This window comes from Centrocercus urophasianus, unplaced genomic scaffold, assembly GCF_019232065.1.
Source record: "Centrocercus urophasianus isolate 14NV4802_14NV808 unplaced genomic scaffold, USGS_Curo_1.0 seq_52, whole genome shotgun sequence".
Lineage (NCBI taxonomy): Eukaryota > Metazoa > Chordata > Aves > Galliformes > Phasianidae > Centrocercus > Centrocercus urophasianus.
The window spans coordinates 208,891-228,620 of record NW_024885111.1 but is presented as its reverse complement, the minus strand read 5'-3'; the positions used below and the strand labels follow the sequence as shown (position 1 = coordinate 228,620).

The window sequence follows — 19,730 nt, the reverse complement described above, 5'->3', positions numbered from 1 at the left end:
AAGAAAGATAAGGAGTGTTATCTTTAAGCAACGTTGCAGGAAGCCTGTCCATCCCTGGTGTGCAGGAAAGTGTTCTCAGACTTTGATTTGCTTTGTTCAATCTGACCCCTCCTGCTTGTTGCAAGTCTTCACTGCTCACTGGTGGCAAAGCCCCTCAATGCAGTGCTCCCAGGAACGTGCTCCCCAGGGAAGAGCCTCAGTACAGTAGAAATCCAATGGTTTTATGCTGCAGTTACCGTGGGATTTTTTCTTTCAGCCTTCCTCTCTCTGTCTCTTTGCCACAAAAGTGCACAGACTGTGGCCTGCAGTCGAATTGTCACCTCTATTCTCTTTGTTAGGAGAGAAGAGGCTGGAAAGGAGCAGAAGGGTCTGAGCAATCCACAGAGTGATGGCAGCCACAAGGCTCATGTTTGCTTTTTGCTCAAGTCTTCAGCACAAAGCTCATTGTTTTGGGCTGCAACTGGGCTTTAGAGGGGCTCTGCTAAAGAGATGTTCTTTGGCAGCTTTCCCCCAGTGTTCTGGGATGAACTGAGATCTGTGGGTTAGCTGAGATTGCTGTCCAGGCAGTGCAGCCTGGCTTCCTTAAGCATCTGTCTGTGCTCAGTTCTGTCGTGGCTTTGTTGATACTGGATTAAATGCAAGAAAAAAAGAAAGAAAGAAAAAAAAAGAAGAAAAAAAGTAGGTGTAGACAAATTCCTGGCTTTGAGATCTGTAGCATCACTTTAGGCTACCATGTCATAGTCAAAACCACCTTTAAACAGAGAACTTTGAGTTGTGTTGCACTGGCTTGGGGCTCCAGAGACATGAATCCCCTCTCTGACTCCCAGAGGATGCTTTTAATTGGTGCTTTAGTTCAGATCCTAGTGATAATTCTGATGTGCAGATCTCGAGGCTGCCCTCAGTGTGCTGACATCCCAGAACAAAGCCAAATCCTTCTGGGATGGATTTAAACCTGCTCTGAGTGTTGGTTGGACCAGACTGGAGCCAGTTTGGTGGAAATCCTCTGAAATGCATGTGCTGTGGGCACAGTGTGCTCAGCACCAACTCTACTGCTTGGCCTGTAGCACTAACATATCTACACTGGCACAGTGGCCACATGATAAGGGAAGTCATTTAGGGATAAAAGATCTGTAGTCATGTATTTAGCTCGTGGAAAAATCTGTCCCTCAATCTGTGCATCAGTTTTGAGATCCTTTGCTTGCTTGCTGTTCTCTTCTCTCCCACCCTTCATCTGTCACGCCTGTCTGCAGCACAAGCTCTCTAGGGCAAGGGCTGTGCTGAACACATGAGCATTGGTTACTGCCGCGCAGTTCCACTTCTGGTCGAGGCCTCTAGGCACTGCAAATAAACAACAGATTTTGGATTACAAGACGCTTATTTATCTCTTTCTATTCCTTCTCCCAGTCTGTTTCACCCTTGGGTAGTTAGGGATTAGGCCATGATATTGCCTTGATCTTACAGATGAGCAAGACATCGAGTGTTTGTTCTGTGCAACCAGCGCAGATCCCATGCAGGAGGTTGGGAATGGTCACAGCCCTTTGCTCCACCATCCCAGCGATGCTCTGACCCGATATGACAAAGGTGGGTTGCTCACCTCTGTGCTCAGCCCATCCGACACGCTGCAGTTACCTTTCCCAAACAGAACAAGTTGGAAAAAAAAATGCCACGGTAGCTGGAAACTGCTTGGCTCATGCTTGGCTGCTCGAGAGAGCGTTCAAGCATGCCGTCTCCTGTTGACGTGAGCTGCAGAGATTTCTCACAGCAGCTCCTTTAGTTTCCAAAATCTCGCTCACAGCGCGGATTTTATTTTTCCAGCGGGGTTCTTTGAACCTGATTCTTTTCATTTACACTCCATCGCTACTGCTGAGCTCAAACACAGGAAGGGTCTGAGTAGGAAACAACTATTTTTGCTTATTAATGTTCATTGCGTCAGAATAGGTATGAGGCTGCTTTGTTTGCTCTGTCCGGAACGTCAGTGTGAGCGGTGCGTGCTCTGCAGCCCTCTCCTGGTTGCATTCAGCTCTACAGGCAAAGGCACTCGGTTTCCTTTTCTCCAAATGCCTCTGAATGTTTCTGTTTTTTTCTGAGCTAGGCTCAATCTCCAGCCGGATTTACACATCATGTTCTTTCATGTTCATTGGGCAATAATTACAGCTTTGGCATCTGCCAGCTGGCAGCTCCTTGGAAGGGGAGAGCAGTGATCCGGCCACAGTCAGTCACAACTTCTATGCAGGGGTTTCATGCATGGGACAAATTGAAGACAACTTGCTGCTTTCCATCCACGTAGAGAAAAGACACCTCAGGCAATGCAGCCTTTCCTCTACTTCCTAGCTATCCTGCAGTTTCCATGCCAGTTTTCAACAGTGAGTACATTGCTTCTGAATGTTTCAGAGTGTTTGTGCGCTCTCCTCTCCCACTGCACAGTGGCTGTTCTGAAGATTGAGCATGCTTTTCGGTGTGCACATCACCCAGGCCTGCCTTTCTGCTTTAACAGTGTCACTAAGCCACTGGGGCCCAGTAATCAGATCCATTAGTTTTGCATTCATAGCGTAATCAAATTGATCTGCTGGGTTCTGTGGCAGCAAAGGTCACTAACCCAAGAATATTTTCTAACCCATCTTTCTTGCCGTTTTCTCAGGGATTCTGAATATTCTGAAGATTTCCCTGCGTATTACAAAGCTTGCCCAGAGGAAAGAAAAAGTCATTTGCTTTCCATGGAGTATTAAAAAAAATAATGCTATCATTGTGCATTGTCCTTGCCTGCAACACTGGACAGTCTTGCATTAATTTTCTGCTTGCTCGATCTCAGATACACAAAGATTCTATAGAACATGACTGAAGCATGAACCCAAGTTGGTTATTAATTTTCTAATCCTTACCCCTGCCTTTTTTGGTTTGCTGTTTGCCATTTCAGAAGTCTGCTCAGAAAGCAGCTAACAATGCTGCTGTTACGTCCCTCTTTTGTGAGTTGCATGCTCATGCACCAGCAGTTACAGATATGTTTGCAGTGCCTTAGCAATACAGTCAGGTTTTGTAGCAGTTCATACACAAGCATTTTCTGAGCTTTAATTAAAGTCCTGGTATTCCTCTGTGATGGTTTTAACGCTGGTAAGAGAGGTGAACTACCATGTATCAACTAGTCATATATTTGTAGCTAGGGCTTGGGTGGATGGATTTCTCATGTTGCTACTGGGCTGATAGCATTGCCCCTAAAATAGCCCTTTCCCTCCAGCTCTGTCCTCCTCTTCCTCCCCTTATGGTGCTGCAGCATACAGAGACTGTTCTTCAGCCTTCCAGTGAAGATGGGGCTTATATAAATCCTCACCCCAATATGAGTCACTTATCAGTACCTTTTGGAAACCATGGAGTTGGGTACATCTCCGCGTGGGCACACTGCTCCCATCAGCGCTAATGGAAGTGACATGCATCAGGAGAAGAAGCTGTCCCTGGATTAATGCTCTTTCCATTGTGTTTGTGCCATTGCACACACTGATTCCTCTGCTAGGAGACAGTGGAGGTAATTAAAATGTAATTTCTCATGAAGAGAACCCTGCTGAGACATTCAGTTTAATAGGAGCTCCCTCCCGTGTCCAAGCAGGTCTGTAGTGCCAGCTCTTTCTTCTCTCCCACTGGAACAAATTTATCCCAGAGGAAATTGGTTCCTCACTGTTTCCTCAAGAGAAATAATAATTCCTTCAGCTCAGTCTCACTTTGCATCCATGGTGCTTTGGTTGTTCCTCTGCTTTTGGTTTAAGACCTTTCTGGTCAGCAGCTCTGGATGTTGATGGTCCAACGTAGACCATCTGATGCCCAGGTGAAACAACAGCAGCATGAGCTCCTGTAGTCTTTTTTCTTTGTTTTCCTGCTGCTTATTTTACTTTTTATCTGGGGGTGACTGAAAAATAAGGCAAGTGGTCTGCTTGCTTTAGGTCAGTGCCATGATGTTGAATGTGGAATTTTAAATGCTGATAGAGGAGGGCTCTGACATTACAGCTTGTGAGGGATGCTGAGGTTGGATGCTATCTCTATATTTAATGCTACCATATTAAGTGGAATTCAGTGCTAATTATAAATATGAACTAAAAAAAAAAATAAAAATGGGTTGAGGCTGTCAGCTAACTCCAACCAAAACCTGTTGGTGTGATATAACTAGATAATGTAGAGAAGGAGAAACTTCCAATTTTTATCAGTCCAATAAGGGACATAGCATCCCCATTCTTCTAGCACCAGTAGTTCTTAATCACAAGCAGTTTGGTTGTATTGCCTTAAGGACAAAGTCCTGTGCAATTTGAGTCATTTCTTTCCAGCTTTTCAGAGTGTGTTTTTGGTGTCATCATGTACAGAATCTAGTATTTAAAACTCTTGAAAAAGCCATCAATTTCTGGATGGCTCTTTGGCACACTGAAAATTTGAGGCAGATCAAATGGAAAGGCATTGTAATGTGAGACAGAGCCTTATTCCACTCCTTCTCCAGCACTTTGTCACGGTGGCAAGGCATTATCAGGAGTATTAAACAGTACACTATTAAGTAGGGTTCTTATTTATGGTGAGCAGTGGATGGAGCAAGTTGCCATCTTTATGAATATTGCATAGAAAAGCAACTCTACCTTTTTTCCATGTTGTCATCATTCATTTTTTGAGGCAGCGTGCTCTGTTTCCCAAATTGCATGCTGGACCTTCCCCTCCCAGGGGACAATACAGGAAAAGGAAAGGTTCCAGTTCTCTCTCACATGAAAATCAGAGGGAAGGGTAAGTAATGGCATTAGGGCAGCTCCTAGTTAAGAACGTCTTCTCAGTGCTGGGATTATTCAGCATGCAATTGAACCCCAAACCATCTGCTGAAGTATGCAAGGCATCTCCTTACCTGCTAGCACCTGTGCGAGTGCCTCAGGCTCGTAGAGATGCTGGAAGATCCAGCCCGTAGCATTTCAGGCTGAAATGTCAGCAATTGAGAAGGCTAACAGAAGTCAGGAGTGTTGGAGGTCAGAAGAATGCCCTGTGGACATTGTTACCATGCTGTTGACCTGTGCTCTGCTCTTTCTTCTTGATCCCTTGGAGACTTGGCTCGATGGCCCTTTGACTCATCCTGCTAGGCTAGGTACAAATGATCCACGCTTAAGCAGCATTTAGTGCCATACATAGGGAGCAGAAACTCCCCTTGAGAATATTGCTTTTTAAAGTAGCTAAATGAAAACCAAGTTGCCTTAAGAGAAAGTCAAGTTTTTGAAGGCTTGTGTGCTTAGGCAGCCAAAGACATGTACCCAAAGGGACTCTCTTGCATCTGGGTAGGTCCCTGCCACGAGGCACTGCATTGCTTTTGGAAAGCTAATCTGTCCCTAAGCAATGCAAAAGCTTTTTTTTTTTTTAAATACCACCCTTCCCTTCCTATTGAATTCTATAGAAAATTATCCTAATAGCACTGAAAGCAATATTAATGGCTTTCCAATTAGAATATCTAGATAGTTTGTTTATTTTATCGGTGCTCCACGGCGGAAAATCGAAGGTTGCTTTGAATCTCACTTCATGCTTTTCATCAGCGAGCTCTTTTGTCATGAGCAGACACTCCATGAAATACAGATAAAGCAATTCAAAAGAAATATTTTGCCCAAGAAGGCTGAAAGGACTGCCTCTTTTCTCAGAGTTCCCTTTAGGGAAAAGTTTTCATTTGCTGATTGAAAGACAAAATTAGCCTATAAAAGGAGCAAGGAAGGGATGGGCATGGTTTTTGTCCTGGTCTTTGAGTGCTCTTAGTTCAGCAATCCACAGAGTGGAAGTGCTTAGAAGGGAAAAGCACTTGTGTGTTTGGATGGAAGGGTTAAAAAACTCTGTGGGAGAGAAAACTGAAAGGGTGAGAGAATACATCATAATATTCTGTTTTTACAGCTTGTCCTGTGTAGCTTATTGACATTTTAAAAGTTGGTAAAGTTTTGATGCCATATGAAAAATTAATAGATGTGTTTTAATCAACTTTGTTACATATGGAATTAATCTATTTAATGATTGGATGAGAGGTAGCAGCCTTAAGATCTGCCAGGGGAGGTTCGGTTTGAGTATTAGGAACAATTTCTTCTCTGAAAGAGTGGTTGGACATTGGAACAGACTGCCCAGGGAGGTGGTGGGGTCACCATCCTTGGAGGTGTTCAAGAGCCATGGAGATGTGGTACTGAGGGACATGGTCAGTGGGCATGGTGGGAATGGGTTGGGGTTGGTCTTGGTGATCTTAGACATCTTTTCCAACCTTAATGATTCTATTATTCAAATTTTGCAGGTTTGTATAGTCCCATGTAGCCCTAAGTATCTAATTCATTGATGCTTAATTCCTCTAGCTATTTATTATATCTATTAATTATCAGGTACCTTTTAAGAGCTATAAATAGAACTGTAAATAGGACATGCAGAAGTACCTGGTGGCTGCACCCTGTGCCTGCCGGCTGTTGCTTTTCCACACTTTCCATAGCAGGATCATTTCTGATTACCATATGTCAATTTTGGGATCCCATTTTCATGGTCATAAATACAAGGATTGAATAAACATAGCGACCCACCCGTCAGTCATTTGTAGTGTTTGGGCTCCAGATTTCCACTGATAGAGTTGTTTGTACAGGGATATCTCCCAAGACCTGCTGACCACAGTCTTCTGGAATTTTATCTCTGGATTAAATTTAAACAAATGCTTCCATTCCATCTCTGCCAGCCCCTGAATACTTGAAATTATCTCAGGCTTGGCTCTGAACATGTGGGTTTCATCCCCATGTCTGCTCTGCACAGTCCTTATCTCATGAGCTCAGTGCTTGCTTTGACTGACACTTGGAAACTGCAGGCTGCTGAATGCATTTCTGTAACTGGAAGGGCTCTGCATAACAACAAATTTCAGCTGGACTGCTGAGATCCAAGAGGACCAAAACCATGCTGTCTTGTGTGCCTCTACCAGTGGTCCTTTGAGGAGATCAGTGGGTGAGGGATGTTCATGAAGGTGAGCTTTTAGGACTGTGGTTCGTGACACTGAACGCAGCAGAGGGATTAAAAGTAGATGATCATTTCAATCCAGGCTGTTCTATGATTCTATGATTGTTAAAGTGGGCATAAGCTGAGTTTACTTAGTTTAGTACTAAGGTACTGTGCAAAGGTGAGTCAAAGGAGGTATTTTCATAGAATCATGGGATTGTTACGGTTGGGAAAGACCATGAAGATCACCAAAATCAACCCCAACCCATTCCCACCATGCCCACTGACCATGTCCCCCAGTGCCACATCTCCATGGTTCTTGAACACCTCCAGGGACGGTGACTCCACCACATCCCTGGGCAGCCTGTGCCAGTGCATTGTCACTTAATATCCAACTTAAGGTCATCTCCTGTCATCATACTGCTGTTACTTGGGAACAGAGTCCAACCCGTCTCACCACAACCTCCTTTCAGGCAGTTCTAGAGAACAATGAGGACTCCTTTTCTCCAGACTAAACCTATTCCCTCGGCTGCTCCCCATAAGACTTTTGCTCCATACCCTTCATAGCTTTGTTGCCAATCTCTGGACACGCTCTAGAGCCTATTTTGCTCTATATAGGAAGAAAAAGCCTTCTTTGTACAACGTTTTGCCTTGAGAATACATATAAGTGTTTGCATGCATGTGCACAAATGTGCAAGAGATGAGAAGCTGACACTATTGCACATCCCCCAAAACATCCCCTCTGTGGGTGCACCCCTCCACTTCTTGGTGAAAAGTGACACATACCAACCTGCTGTTGGTTCTTGTCCTGATGTGAATGATTCTAGAGCTACGCTGCAGGCCTCCTCCTTGTCTGGTTCCTCTCCCAGAGGGAGATAAGTAGATCATTAACCTGATTTGGTGGAAAATAGATAGAGGAGGCAAAGAAGTGGTTTCTTGCTGGAATGGGGAACAAATTGAACATGAAATTGCAGGGAATTGATTGTGGGAATTGCACCTACAATTCAGGCTACCAAAGGAATCCTGCTTAGTGCTTCGTGCCTAATGTAGGCACACTGACTGCAGGCATAGTTCCCAGTGGAATCTGTAGCTCTTATAAAACCTGTGCTAATGAAACGTTTGGAAGACCTTCACATAAAAACCAAGCTGACATTTCCTGAAACTCTTACATGTCACACGGGCAGCTGCAGTAAAAGCAGTTCTTCTCAACACCTTGTTACTCAGCGCTCAGAATTCTGAGGTCTGCATTTTTTTATTTTTTTAATTAAAGTGATTTTGATGCTTTTGCCAATTTGAGTTCTTCAGGAAACATGAATTTCAGGCCAAAATGATTAAAAAAAAAAAAAAAAAAAAAGCAGACAGACAATCTCGTGTTTATTGCTATTGCAAATAGAATGAAGCAACATTCATTTTTCAGACCTAACTTTAATGGAGGCACTTTGTTGCTTTGAATGAGTTTAATAGGAAATGTGTGATTGTGTATTTTCCTGAACTGGAATGATTTTCTGAACTGAATTCAAAGGGATGTTCCAAGGGGAAATCCAATGAAATTGATCATACCTGTCCTAGCTGCCTAATGCACCTAATCCATCCATCTTTAAGGTGAAGCAGTGTGCTTCGCTAATTGTAAACCTTGCTTATTTTTACTCTAAATTACGATAAGGTTTAAAATGGACTCTGAATTTGATTTATCAACATCTACGCTGTTAATTCAGCAATGAAGTCATGGTGTTCTGAGACTAAAAATTAGCACTAATGAGGAAACATAGCTTCCGTATTTTGTCACTCTGAGTTTCTGCTATGTATGGACAACTTCTGAACTTGGATGTAATTTAATCGTGTAATCACTAAGTGGGTATGTGTATGCTCATAATTCAGTTTACCTGAATCCAAATGACCTTCCTCCCACTACAGACCTCTTCCAGAAGGCTGTGCTGGGATTATCAGTCCTTCCTCGCATTGCGTGTCTGCCCGCTGGTTGATAGTCCTGGTGCTATGAGTCATTTAGACATCCATGGCCATCCTTGTTTCCCAAGAAAGATATCCTTTCCCTGCAGGGTAACAAATGGCTGGAAATCTTTCTTCAAAGCCCAGCTGAAAGTAAAAAACACATAATATTTCCAACCTGAAATAGATCTGTTCGGAAAACTCGTGTTTTCAAAATGTGATTTAAGAGTTTACCAGGAAATTATTTCAACCTGGGACCGCTGGTGATTAGATCTTGCTGAACTGCAAGTGATGCTGTGCAAGACAGAGCGTTAATCTCTGATCCTCAACTTGTCTTCACTGCAGTAAGCCTGCTGCTGTGGACCAAGAAAATACCTGAACAGGTGTTACAGGCAGCAGGAAGAATTGGGTGTTCTGTTCAGCTCTGCATTGCTTGATAGAGAGGTGTTGCTTTGAACCCATAGTAGGGCTGAATTGTGGGTTGCCTAATAAAGCCTTAGTTATTAGGCAGTGCAAGCGATAAAGGATGAATGATGATGCATGCTATGAAAGGAAACAGAGACATAAAAGCAGTTTAGATATACAGTCACTGAATATTAATTGGGGGCCCAGTCTGATATTTTTCAAGCTCCTCAAGTTCAGTGGCCAAGGTTTCATCTTATTCATGTACGCTTCATGTTGCAGAATAAGGATTTTTATCGATGTTTTGTTAAAAATCTAAGTACTAATGGCTGCATCTCTAAGAAACCAAATTTGAAGAGTAACTGTTATCACTGAAAAAATTTTTAATTTGAATTTTCTTGTGCATTACCCCTCTAAAGTTCAGAGAGTAAGTTAGTTAATGTAGGTAAAGCTGCTGATACAAATCAGTGCAGTGGTTTAAACCAAACAAAAAATCACAGATTGCATTGAAATGTGGATATAAGCATGTTGGAATGACTTAGGTGTCAAAGGCAAACTGGACAGAGAATGTAGAGACACACATTTTGAATTAATTTTGTCAAGTTTCTGGTAAACTCAAGTTAGTACAGCAGTTTTGCAGAGTAGTTATTTGGCAGCAGTGCTGTTGAGCTGTTAACCTCTCCAATGTCTATTCATTAGGAAGATTTACATTTCAAAATTTCCACTGCTAAATCTTTTATCTTACTCCTGTAGCTAGGGGTTTTATGTAAATTTTGCTTGCAATTGTACGTTTGTTTGAAGTGAGTGACTGCTAAGAAACAATGTTTATTACATTCAGAGTGAAGATCTATAGAGCTGCAGTCTTCAGAAGTTAATGCTAGCTAACTAATCCAGTCCATTAGCCAAAACCCCTCACTAAACAGTTGAAGTGCTTATAATGCTTGTTGCTTGATAGACTCAATGCTTTCTTGCAAGACAAGGTTCATTCACTCACTGACTTAATCAACTGGATAAACTCTGTGCTCCTTTATGGTAAGGCAATAGCACAGATGAAGACCATCCTCCCTGGTGCTATACATGGGTTAACACCAGCATGTCCATCACATTACTGACTTTACGCATTAATGACTTTGGAAGGCATTCTCTTGCTAATCGTAGAATCACAGAATCATTGGGTTGGAAGGGCCCACCTTAAGGCCCACCCAGGAGTTCAAATCCCTGCCATAGGCAGGGACACCTCTACTGGACCAACTTGACAAGAGCCCCATCCAGCCTGGCCCTGTGCACATCCAAGGAGGGAGCATAGCCATTGATTTATATTTCTCCTGCAGCAAATTTAAATCCTTTAAGTGCTAGGCAATGTCATTTTTAGAAAAGAGAATGGAAATGATTCATAGAATACTGTGGAAAGGTATGTGCTTCATTCCCTTACTCTCAGTTTCTCACCTGTGAAAACTGTGTCTTCCATGAAAGAGGCCTTAAGATAATGATGGCAGAATCCCAGAGCCTGTAGCTATTTGTTCAGGTATTTATTAGCCTGTTTGGTGTTTTTTATTCTGTTTCTTTGTTTGTCTCGTGGAGGCCATAGCAGCTGAAAGGCCCCAGCTCAGGTGAGAGCTGCATTGCTTCAGTCCCTACACAAATATCCCTTGCTCAAAGACCTCCAGTCCCAAGGGCAGCAGAGGCAGGACATAATCTTCTCATTTTCCAGCTCATAAAATGACTTGTCGAAGGTCACTTATCTTGGCATCCAAGGAACTAGTTCTGTAGCAATAATGAAACAGAGTAAAAGTTGCTTTAGAACCTGGAGAAAAATATTTCTGAACTCAGCTCCTTTTAAATATGCTTTTTTTAAAAAAAAAATAATTGAACAAAAAAAATATAACAGCTTTGTGAATGATGGCCTCCATATTTTCATTTCAGAGATACTGAAAATGGGGGAAGTTCTTCACAGAGAGTGGGGAGGTGCTGGAACAGGCTGTCCAGTTAGGTTGTGGACACCCCATCCCTGGTAGTGTTCAAAGCCAGATTGGATGGGGCCATGGGCAGCCTGGTCTAGCTTTAAATGAGGAGGTTGGCAGCCCTGCTTGGGGCAGGGGGATTGGAGCTTGATGGTCCTTGAAATCCCTTCCAACCCAAACCATTCTATGATTCTATTATATGGTTCTAGAGAGGGAAAGGAGGCTTGGTTCTGCAATCAACAGTCCTGTTTGTCTTTCCATTTGACATGGGAATTTCTGTGCTGATCTGTTCCTGTGGTTACCACTACATCCTAGAGGAATCACAAAAAACAACTTGTTGGGGGCCTGTTGGCATTTCTTCATTTGGTATTCCCTGGAGGTACCTCAAGGATAATGCTTCTTCCAGGATTTTGTCATGGCTTTTCTTTAACTTCTCTTGTTGGGATCTAGGTCCCAGAAGAGTTGAGGAGCAGCAGAAGGGCCATGTCTGAGAACAGGGGGTGCACATCCGTTGTTGGGCCCATTTGTGTTCTCCAGGTGAACACGTAGCTCCTTAGCTCATGGGTTGCTCAATACACCATTTGTTTTTTACACTTTTAAAGAACTTTCACCTTCCCTGTGCTTATGTATCCCTTATTAATGTAATGTCAGCCCTCCACAAACCTGACTTTTGTAAGTGGAAAAAGAAACAACAACAAAAACAACTGAGTGGTTCTCTACAGCTGCTGAGACAGAGCTGAAAGGGAAATGTGTTTATCCACCACCCAGGGGTGCCATTGGGATCCCAATTCCATTTGACTCCCATTTGGAGAAGGGAAGAAAACAAGCAAAGAGTTCTGCTTGCATGACTCGGGTGGTTAATGTACTGTGCATTATTGCTGTAAAGCCAGGACCTCAATCTCTCAGCTCTCCCGAACACAAACAGTCCTTGGCTTTTATAGAATCATAAAGAGCTGCCTTAAAGGCTGAGGACAAATTCAAGCCCTGATAGGAATTGGCACAGATACTGCTGTATCTGAAGGGAGTCGGAGTTTCTTGCACTGTGGCTGAAGGTGATCCACAAGTGAATACAATTGTCCCATCAAATTCTGCTGAGCAGCCTGTCTCCTATATTCCTGCCTTTGAGCTGTCATGTAAAATGACATTTTCAGCTGAGTTTCAGGTAGCAGAAGAGTTTTGGAAGCTCTCCAGCATTCTGCAGAGGGACCAGGGGAGGATTCCAGCTGCTTCTCAGATCCAAATGCAACAGGAACTCTGACCCTGCAGGACTTACAATTGCTCCTAATGCCTTTGCTTTTTCATAACGATTGCAGCAGTGTGCACCATGCAATGGAAATTTGTGATAAATTAGCTCTGTAGTGTTCACTTAAAGTTCAGCATGGAAAATAAGGAAGCATTGCTTATGAGATTGAATTCTGTGTAGGGTTTCTCCAGCTATAATGAGCCCAGGTTTGCTAGGTGTGTTAGAATAGACTCTTGCCTCTGTCTCCTGCAGTGTGATTTTTTCCTAAAAGCTTATTTCTTTCTACTTGAAAAGCTCGTCTCTTGTAGCTGATAAAATTATCTGCAAAGATTTGTATCTGAGGTTGTGCCATAAATCGTATTTACCTGTAGGATTAACATTTGCAAACATAGGACATCTATCTACAAAAAGAAAGGAAAGGAGGAGATGTGCGTGGGCTGGGGGATTGGGGCATTTTTCTATTTACGTTTTAAAAAAAGAGGATTCAGATAGATCTTGCAGGCATTTTGAATATATTTTTGCATTCGTACAAGGTGTGGATCTGCTCAGCTCCAGCGAGCATCATTAAGGCTCTTGGTGAGCCTGTAAGATACAGAACCCACAAAATCATCTCGAAAACAGTTTAGTCCCAGGAGGAGTAAACACGTGTCCAGCTGTGCTGAGAGCTGCTTGAGCTGGCAGCTGAGATTTCCTGTCCTTTGACATGCTCAGGCTGGGCTGCCTTCTGTGCCCTCAGCTGCTTTTGAGGCACTGGAAGAGGGCCTGTTTTTTTGTTTTTTTTTTTTTTAAAAAAAAAGGATTGTCTTACCAGCAGCTTCCTTCACAGCCAGATTGTGCAAGCAAGGTCAGAATTCAGTATACAAGGCAGGATGGGTTGAGATCTGCCCCTAGACATAGTCACCTCATGGACCTAAGCTCCTAACCTCAGCACCGTGGGAAGAGATGAACCCACATGCACTGCACTGACTCTCAGCCCAAGTTAAGGCTCACTCAGTTTGAGTAGTCCCATTGCAGGGGACTGGATGAATCAAGAGCTGTCTTCCTGCAGGAGCTGAATGCTGAGCACCCAGCACGTTACAGCTGCACTGAGATAATTGCTAAACAAACATGGCGAAGCACGTCATTCACATTTCTCTCTTTTTCGATCTGTTTGGGTCTCCTGCAGGTCCCTCACCACATGAAGACTTTACCCTACTACAGCTACGACCAACCAGTGATCAGCTACTGCCAAGCCCACAAACCCCTCCACGTCAACAAGGGCTACGACAGCATGGCCCGGGAGCAGCCAGAGCCCACCAACCTGGAACTCAGTCGGGACCACAGCTTCATAGCCACAATCGCACGCTCAGCGGCTCCGGCCATCTACATTGAGAGAATACCAAATTAGGGCCGGAGGCAGCGGGGAGCTCTTCCGAAGGACCTTTCAGCTCAGAAGAGAGCAGGGCCAGGAGCTAAAATCCACCGTTCCACTAAGAGATGTTCCAACACAGACCACGGGAAGGGGATAAAGCAGACCCCGCAGACTGGAAATGCTGTCTTGCAGTACACACTGAGAACTTCAGGATTTTCTTTGCTTTAAACTTTCGAACAAATTCCTCAATGTAAATATTAAAGAGAGATTGTTGAGTTCTTATTAAAAAAAAAAAAAATAGATTTCACTCTAGCTACATAAAGGGATGGATTAAGAGTTTTGTTTGTATATTTGATTTTTCTACATTGCACGGTTCCAGGGAAGGAGAACCACAGGTAAAAAATAAAGGGGTGGGGAGGGCAAGGGCTGGGGTGGGATGGGTCAGCCATGATTCCTTATTGAGTGTTTATTACTCTTCAAAAATTTGTTTAATATTTTTGGTTCTTTTTCAATGGAGCAAAAGATAGATTTATATTTTCTTTTTTTTTTTTTTTTTTCCTTTTCCTTTTTTATTTTTTTAATTTTATTTTTTTTTATTATTTTTTTTTTTTAATTTTTTTTTTTATTTTTTTTAAAGTGGTCGAGCACTAATATTTCAAACTTCAGACATGGGCATTACAGCTTATGTTGAACCAAAAGGACACTGGCAATGGATGCAGCAGAAACAAAGAAACTTGGGTGCATGTACATTTAAGAGACAGGCTGTACACTATGGAGGGTGCTTTTGATTTTTACTGTCATCATTGTGCTTCATTGTTGACACTATAATTACTTCTGGGTCTCTAAAAAAAAGGGGGGGGGAAACATGCAATGGTGTATCTCTCATATTTACAGTTCAGCTGTGCTGTAAGCAAAATTAATGGACATTTGGGAACCAAAATGGGAAAGATGTGCTTGAAATGAATCAGAAGGAAAATCCTTTAAAGCAAGAGTGTTTTGGTGAAACTCACTGGCTGACACAATTTCTAAAACGCAGGAGAATGTGTAACATTGGTTTTTTTTGTTTTGTTTTGTTTTGTTTTGTTTTTTTAAATTAATTATCCTGATCAGTTAGTTTTTGTGTAGTTTTTATCAATAAAATGACAACAACAAAAAGTGGTGGAAAAAAAAAAATAAACATACTATTTTGTGGTTGGGACACCACAGCCAAGCTACTGTTTGAATGATTTCTCTGGATGTGTTACACAGGGATTCAATGGACAAAGGGAACAAAAATTTTATCCCATTTCACCTTCTTGGAGCTAAAGGAATTGGGTGAAGTTTGGAAAAGTTGTTCCTCCCTAAGAGTAGGTTTAGGGATAATGCTGGGGGAGGGAAGAATGAGAAGGAGAAGCCTTCTGGCTTTCCTAAATATTTTGTCTCTGTGATGAAGCTAGATGGGTTCAGATTAGAAGGTAAGATATATGTTTTTTTAATTGGCTGGTGAATAACACAGCAGTGGGTGTTAATTTAATTAATACTTGTCACTTGGCCACAAGGTTAGGATTCAATGCATGAGTCTCTGTAAGTGCTCATTCTTGTATCATATATACAACTTCGTATTGTCTTCTGCATTTCTCACCTGAAAAACATATTTTTGTTCTGAAAGGAAAGGAAGAATGTATGTGGATGTATGCATTCTGTGCACTAGGCAGCTTGTAGGAAAACGTGGACCTGCTGGATGCATCGGAGGTAATGTATTTAGAATTAAATGCTAGGCAGGAAATGAAAGGAAAATGGAGTGGAAGACGAGGTGATAAATTTACAGCCAGCTCTATTAGACATCTCAATCTGTCAGATTTAGCATTCCTACAGACAGAGGGAAAAGGTTGCCTGAAACAACGGGCTTCTTCAAATTGAGTTTAAGACATTGACCCACAGCCTTTTACACCAAAAGTGGAAGCTCCCTTTTTCTCCCATTGATTCCTGTGGGCTCTGGATCAGCACTGGAATATGTTTCAATAGGCATCAAAAATGTGGTGACGTTCCCATGGTCCTAAAAGGTGATAATGGCTGTGTTTGTATTATAGGGTTCACTACTGTGTGCATGGCTAACTGGATGAATCCACACCTTTCTACCTGAAAATGTTGCTCTTTTTGTGCTGTTTGAACCTTGGTGCCAGTATGGGCAAGAAGCATTTTCTTAGTGTTCTTGATGATTAAGGAGGTAACGTTCCACGAATGTTTTGAGGACATATTGTTGTGCCTTACCTACCTGCATGAAGAGACAGATATTCACATGGTGGATTGCTTTAGATCAAATCACGATGTCAGTGCAGCATGTACCAGGCTACCTGAAGCACTGTTAATTAGCTGGTTGCAGCGATCAGACCAAAAGGGCTCTATACAAACCTCTCTGGGACTCTGGATGTAGCAGAAATTAAATCTCACACTGCTGTGGCTGCAATTAGAGCCAAAGAAATGTGATAAAACCCATTTTTGAAGAAAAAAAAAAAAGGAAAAAAAAAAGCCTGCAGTGTAACATGTCCAGCTCCAGTCTTTTGTTATGAGTTTCACATTTGTCTTTTGTTTTTCAAGAGTTGGCTCATGGAATCGTGATTGTATTACAACTTCAGCTTAAAAGCTGCCTAGGTTCCTCATAGGGAAGGTCTTACTCTCCTCTTCAGATGGTTTTTGAGGGAGGATGGAGCATTTCCCCAGATGCCAGGTAAGGCCCAAGAAAAACTTTGTTCTGTGTCCCTAAAGATCCCTCCCCTAGCAAGCAGCAAACAGGCGTACTGGAGAGAACTCATTAGTGAGTGTTTGCTAATGATGGCATCTTTATGGTCACTGCTGGGTCTGAGCACCAATGTCACAGAGCTCCTCAAGACAGCTGCTCGTGGTTGTGCAGTCTTCAGGCAAGCTGGATGAAAATCAGCCTGACCTTCAGCCCAGTGTTGTTGAACTCTGTGCTTCACGAAAGACAAAAACTGATGGAATCAAATAACAGCTTCTGGGAGGCGTTGAGAGAAATTGACTGCTACCTGGCTCTCCAGCTTATAATTGCCTTGCAAATGTCAGCAGGGCACTGAAATTACGCTGCACTGACAATGTGATGGGTAGGAGCTGCACCCAAGGAACGTGAGTCCGTAAAAGCAAGTTTCTGTTTGGATTTATAGCTAAGGCTGGCAATGTTCAGCCCTGAGATTTAGAAGCCTTTTGGAATATGCTGGCCCTTCCCATAGTGAACTGGAAACATTCTGGAGATTGATAAACACAATTTTGTCTCAGCTCCCCACTGGGAAAATTTCCTGAAGGAATTTGCCACACTGTACATAGGAAAACTTGTGCCTTTACAGGTATCTTTAAGCAGCACGGTGATTTGTCTGCTGTGTTATGTTATAATGAAAGGAATTAATTTTTAGGAGGTCCCAGCAATTGGGCTCTTTTAAATGTCTGCAGTCACTTTTTTAAACCTAGCCAGACGAAAAGGAGTTTGATAAGGCTTCAGGTCCATCAAGTCTCGGCCTTGCTTTAATGACAAACAAATTACCTGTCTGATGTAATTGCCCACACACAAGCCTCTGAATGGCTCCCACATAACATTAATAGCAATAAAGAATTATCTGACAGAACTTGTACAGTTTGGACTTGGTAGAGGAGAGATTTTGATCTCCCCATGCCTCAGAAATAGAGATTTCCAGAACACATGTTGTGTTCCCTGCTGCCTCAGCAGCAAATGTTCCTTCTGCTTTCCATAGGATTCTGCTCCTCATCAAAAATACAAGATGTACTTATCCTTTCAAGTGTAATCAACAGTGGAAAATGAGAGTATGCCAGCCACAAAGCAGTCATAGGGTAAACGTGATACTGAGGGGCATGGTTCAGTAGGCATGGTGGTGAAGGGTTGGACTTAATGATCTTAGGAGGTCTTTTCCAACAGTAATGATTCTATGATTCGTTTTATTTAAAAATCCACCTAACTCCATGCACATAGGAGAGTTAAGCAGAAAAAAAAATAGGACGTGAAATAAAGAAATCCATCAACACAGCAGTTCTGTGGCCAAGGTCTGGGGCCATCGGTGGAGCAGCAAAAGCAAAAAATTCCTCATTTTCTTCCAGAGCAGTTATTTCACTGGTACTTAATGCCCATTATTTGCTTTGATGCTCTGGTGACTGGCATTTTGGTAATATATGGGCAGGTTAAAGTAAATTCATCTACGGAAGAGAGTTATATTGGTCATTACTGGAGTCAGGGGATGCATTACATCTTTGTCATTACTGTGCTAAGTCGTATTGCAGTGATACAAAAATAAAATTACATGTGAAGCAGGCAGATCCCAGCTTCTTTTTACACACTGTTGATGCCAAGCAGCTCCCAGTGCTAACTCAGCACTTTTAAGGTCTTCAGCAATCTGCAAGCAACATTCTTGTTTGTTTGTATTGCACGATTGAGCTACAGGTAAGACAAGCTTTCCAAAGCAAGTACAAAAAAAGCTATTAAATGCATTCTTGCTTCTCTAATTTTTGTATTCTTTTTCCCCCTCTAGGAGGTATCCAAAGTTGGCAGAAAAGGAAGAGAAGTCACTCCAAGCTCAGTAGTAGCTGAAACATTGCACATCTGCAAGGCAGGCTTGAGTAACTGAGGAGCTGCTGCCTCCCCCGGAGGCAAGAGGCAGATGATGCAGGTAATAGATCTTATTCCTGTTGCTTTGCTGTGGACACAACTGGCCTTGGGGAAGCAATGGCTTTTCAGACAGCTCATTGCATCAGTGGCTGCTGAGCTCTGGCAGTCCTGCTGTCTCAGCTGTGCTTCTCACTCTCTATTACTTTGCCATATGACCTTGGGAATACCAATTTACTCTTTTATTCTCTTCCTGGCCGCTAGCATGTCTCATGCCTAGCATTGTGCACCAGCACGGTCACGTCCTCTGTGACTTCTGGTGCAACAGAAATGGAAATAAGTGAAAAAGCCTGAAAATCCCTGTCTTGCCCCTTTCCCTGCCACCCCCCAGTGTTATTTGGTGTATTTAAAAGGCAAGCAAAATCACTTTGATAACGCAATAAACTATGGTAGCTCGTGACTTTCAATCAGCGCTTCGGACTCCCCAGTGATCTGAAGCACTCTTATTTGCTAAAAGTGTGTTCTCAGAACAGCAGGAATTAGAGGATCTTGATAAGCTGATGAAGCAGGGAAAGAAAGCATTTTCTTCCAAAGTCATCCTGGGAGTTGGGGTTGGAAAAGAAGGCAGCTGTTGTATACAGTAGAGTTTGTGTTTTGCTGGGGAATAAAAAAGAAAGCGTACCCCAATAGTCTGAAGCAGAATATATTATATATATTTCATTGATATACACAATATATCATCATCCTGTGACTTGTGCTTGTTTCTTCATGTTGGATTTTCCAGGTAAAAGAGAACTTAACTGCATATGGACATTTTGTTGATTAAAAGCAAGAGGGCCAGGCAAGTTAAATCATAGAACAGTAGGAAAACACGAATTGGAAAGGTCTGCTGGAGGTCATCCAGGCCAGCCAACTGCTAATGCAGGGCTGACTGCAGGGTTAAATCAGGTTGTACCCAGCCTCCCTTTTCGACTGCCTGGCACCTTGCTGAAGAATTTCCTGTGGTTTCAGCAACCTGCTGGGGGAACAATGCTGGCACGCCTCCTGCAGGAGTGAGACAAGTCGAGCACAGTAACTCCTTCTGATCTTAGAGCCTTGGGATCTGTGATTTCATCTAGGTAGGTGTATATGGGACGTTTTTATGAATATGTCAGCCATGAGGTTTTACTGATTTTATTATATTCCTCATGCTTTCCCTGAAGCTGGATAAGACGAAATGGGGAGGTGGACTAGATGACCTTCAAAGATCCTTCCAACTCCAAGGATTCTATGATTCTA

General features: G+C 42.6%; 1 protein-coding gene across 1 annotated transcript in view; it reads left to right on the top strand.

Annotated features, from left to right (window-relative positions):
- The window catches only part of LRRTM4 (leucine rich repeat transmembrane neuronal 4), a 205,664-nt gene extending 191,494 nt beyond the window's left edge, over positions 1–14,170 (top strand). The window contains exon 3 of the mRNA XM_042835426.1: positions 13,664–14,170. Within this exon, the coding sequence (XP_042691360.1) occupies positions 13,664–13,885 (222 nt within the window). The 3' untranslated portion in view covers positions 13,886–14,170. The remainder of the gene's footprint in view (positions 1–13,663) is intronic.
- Positions 14,171–19,730: the final 5,560 nt, after the last annotated feature.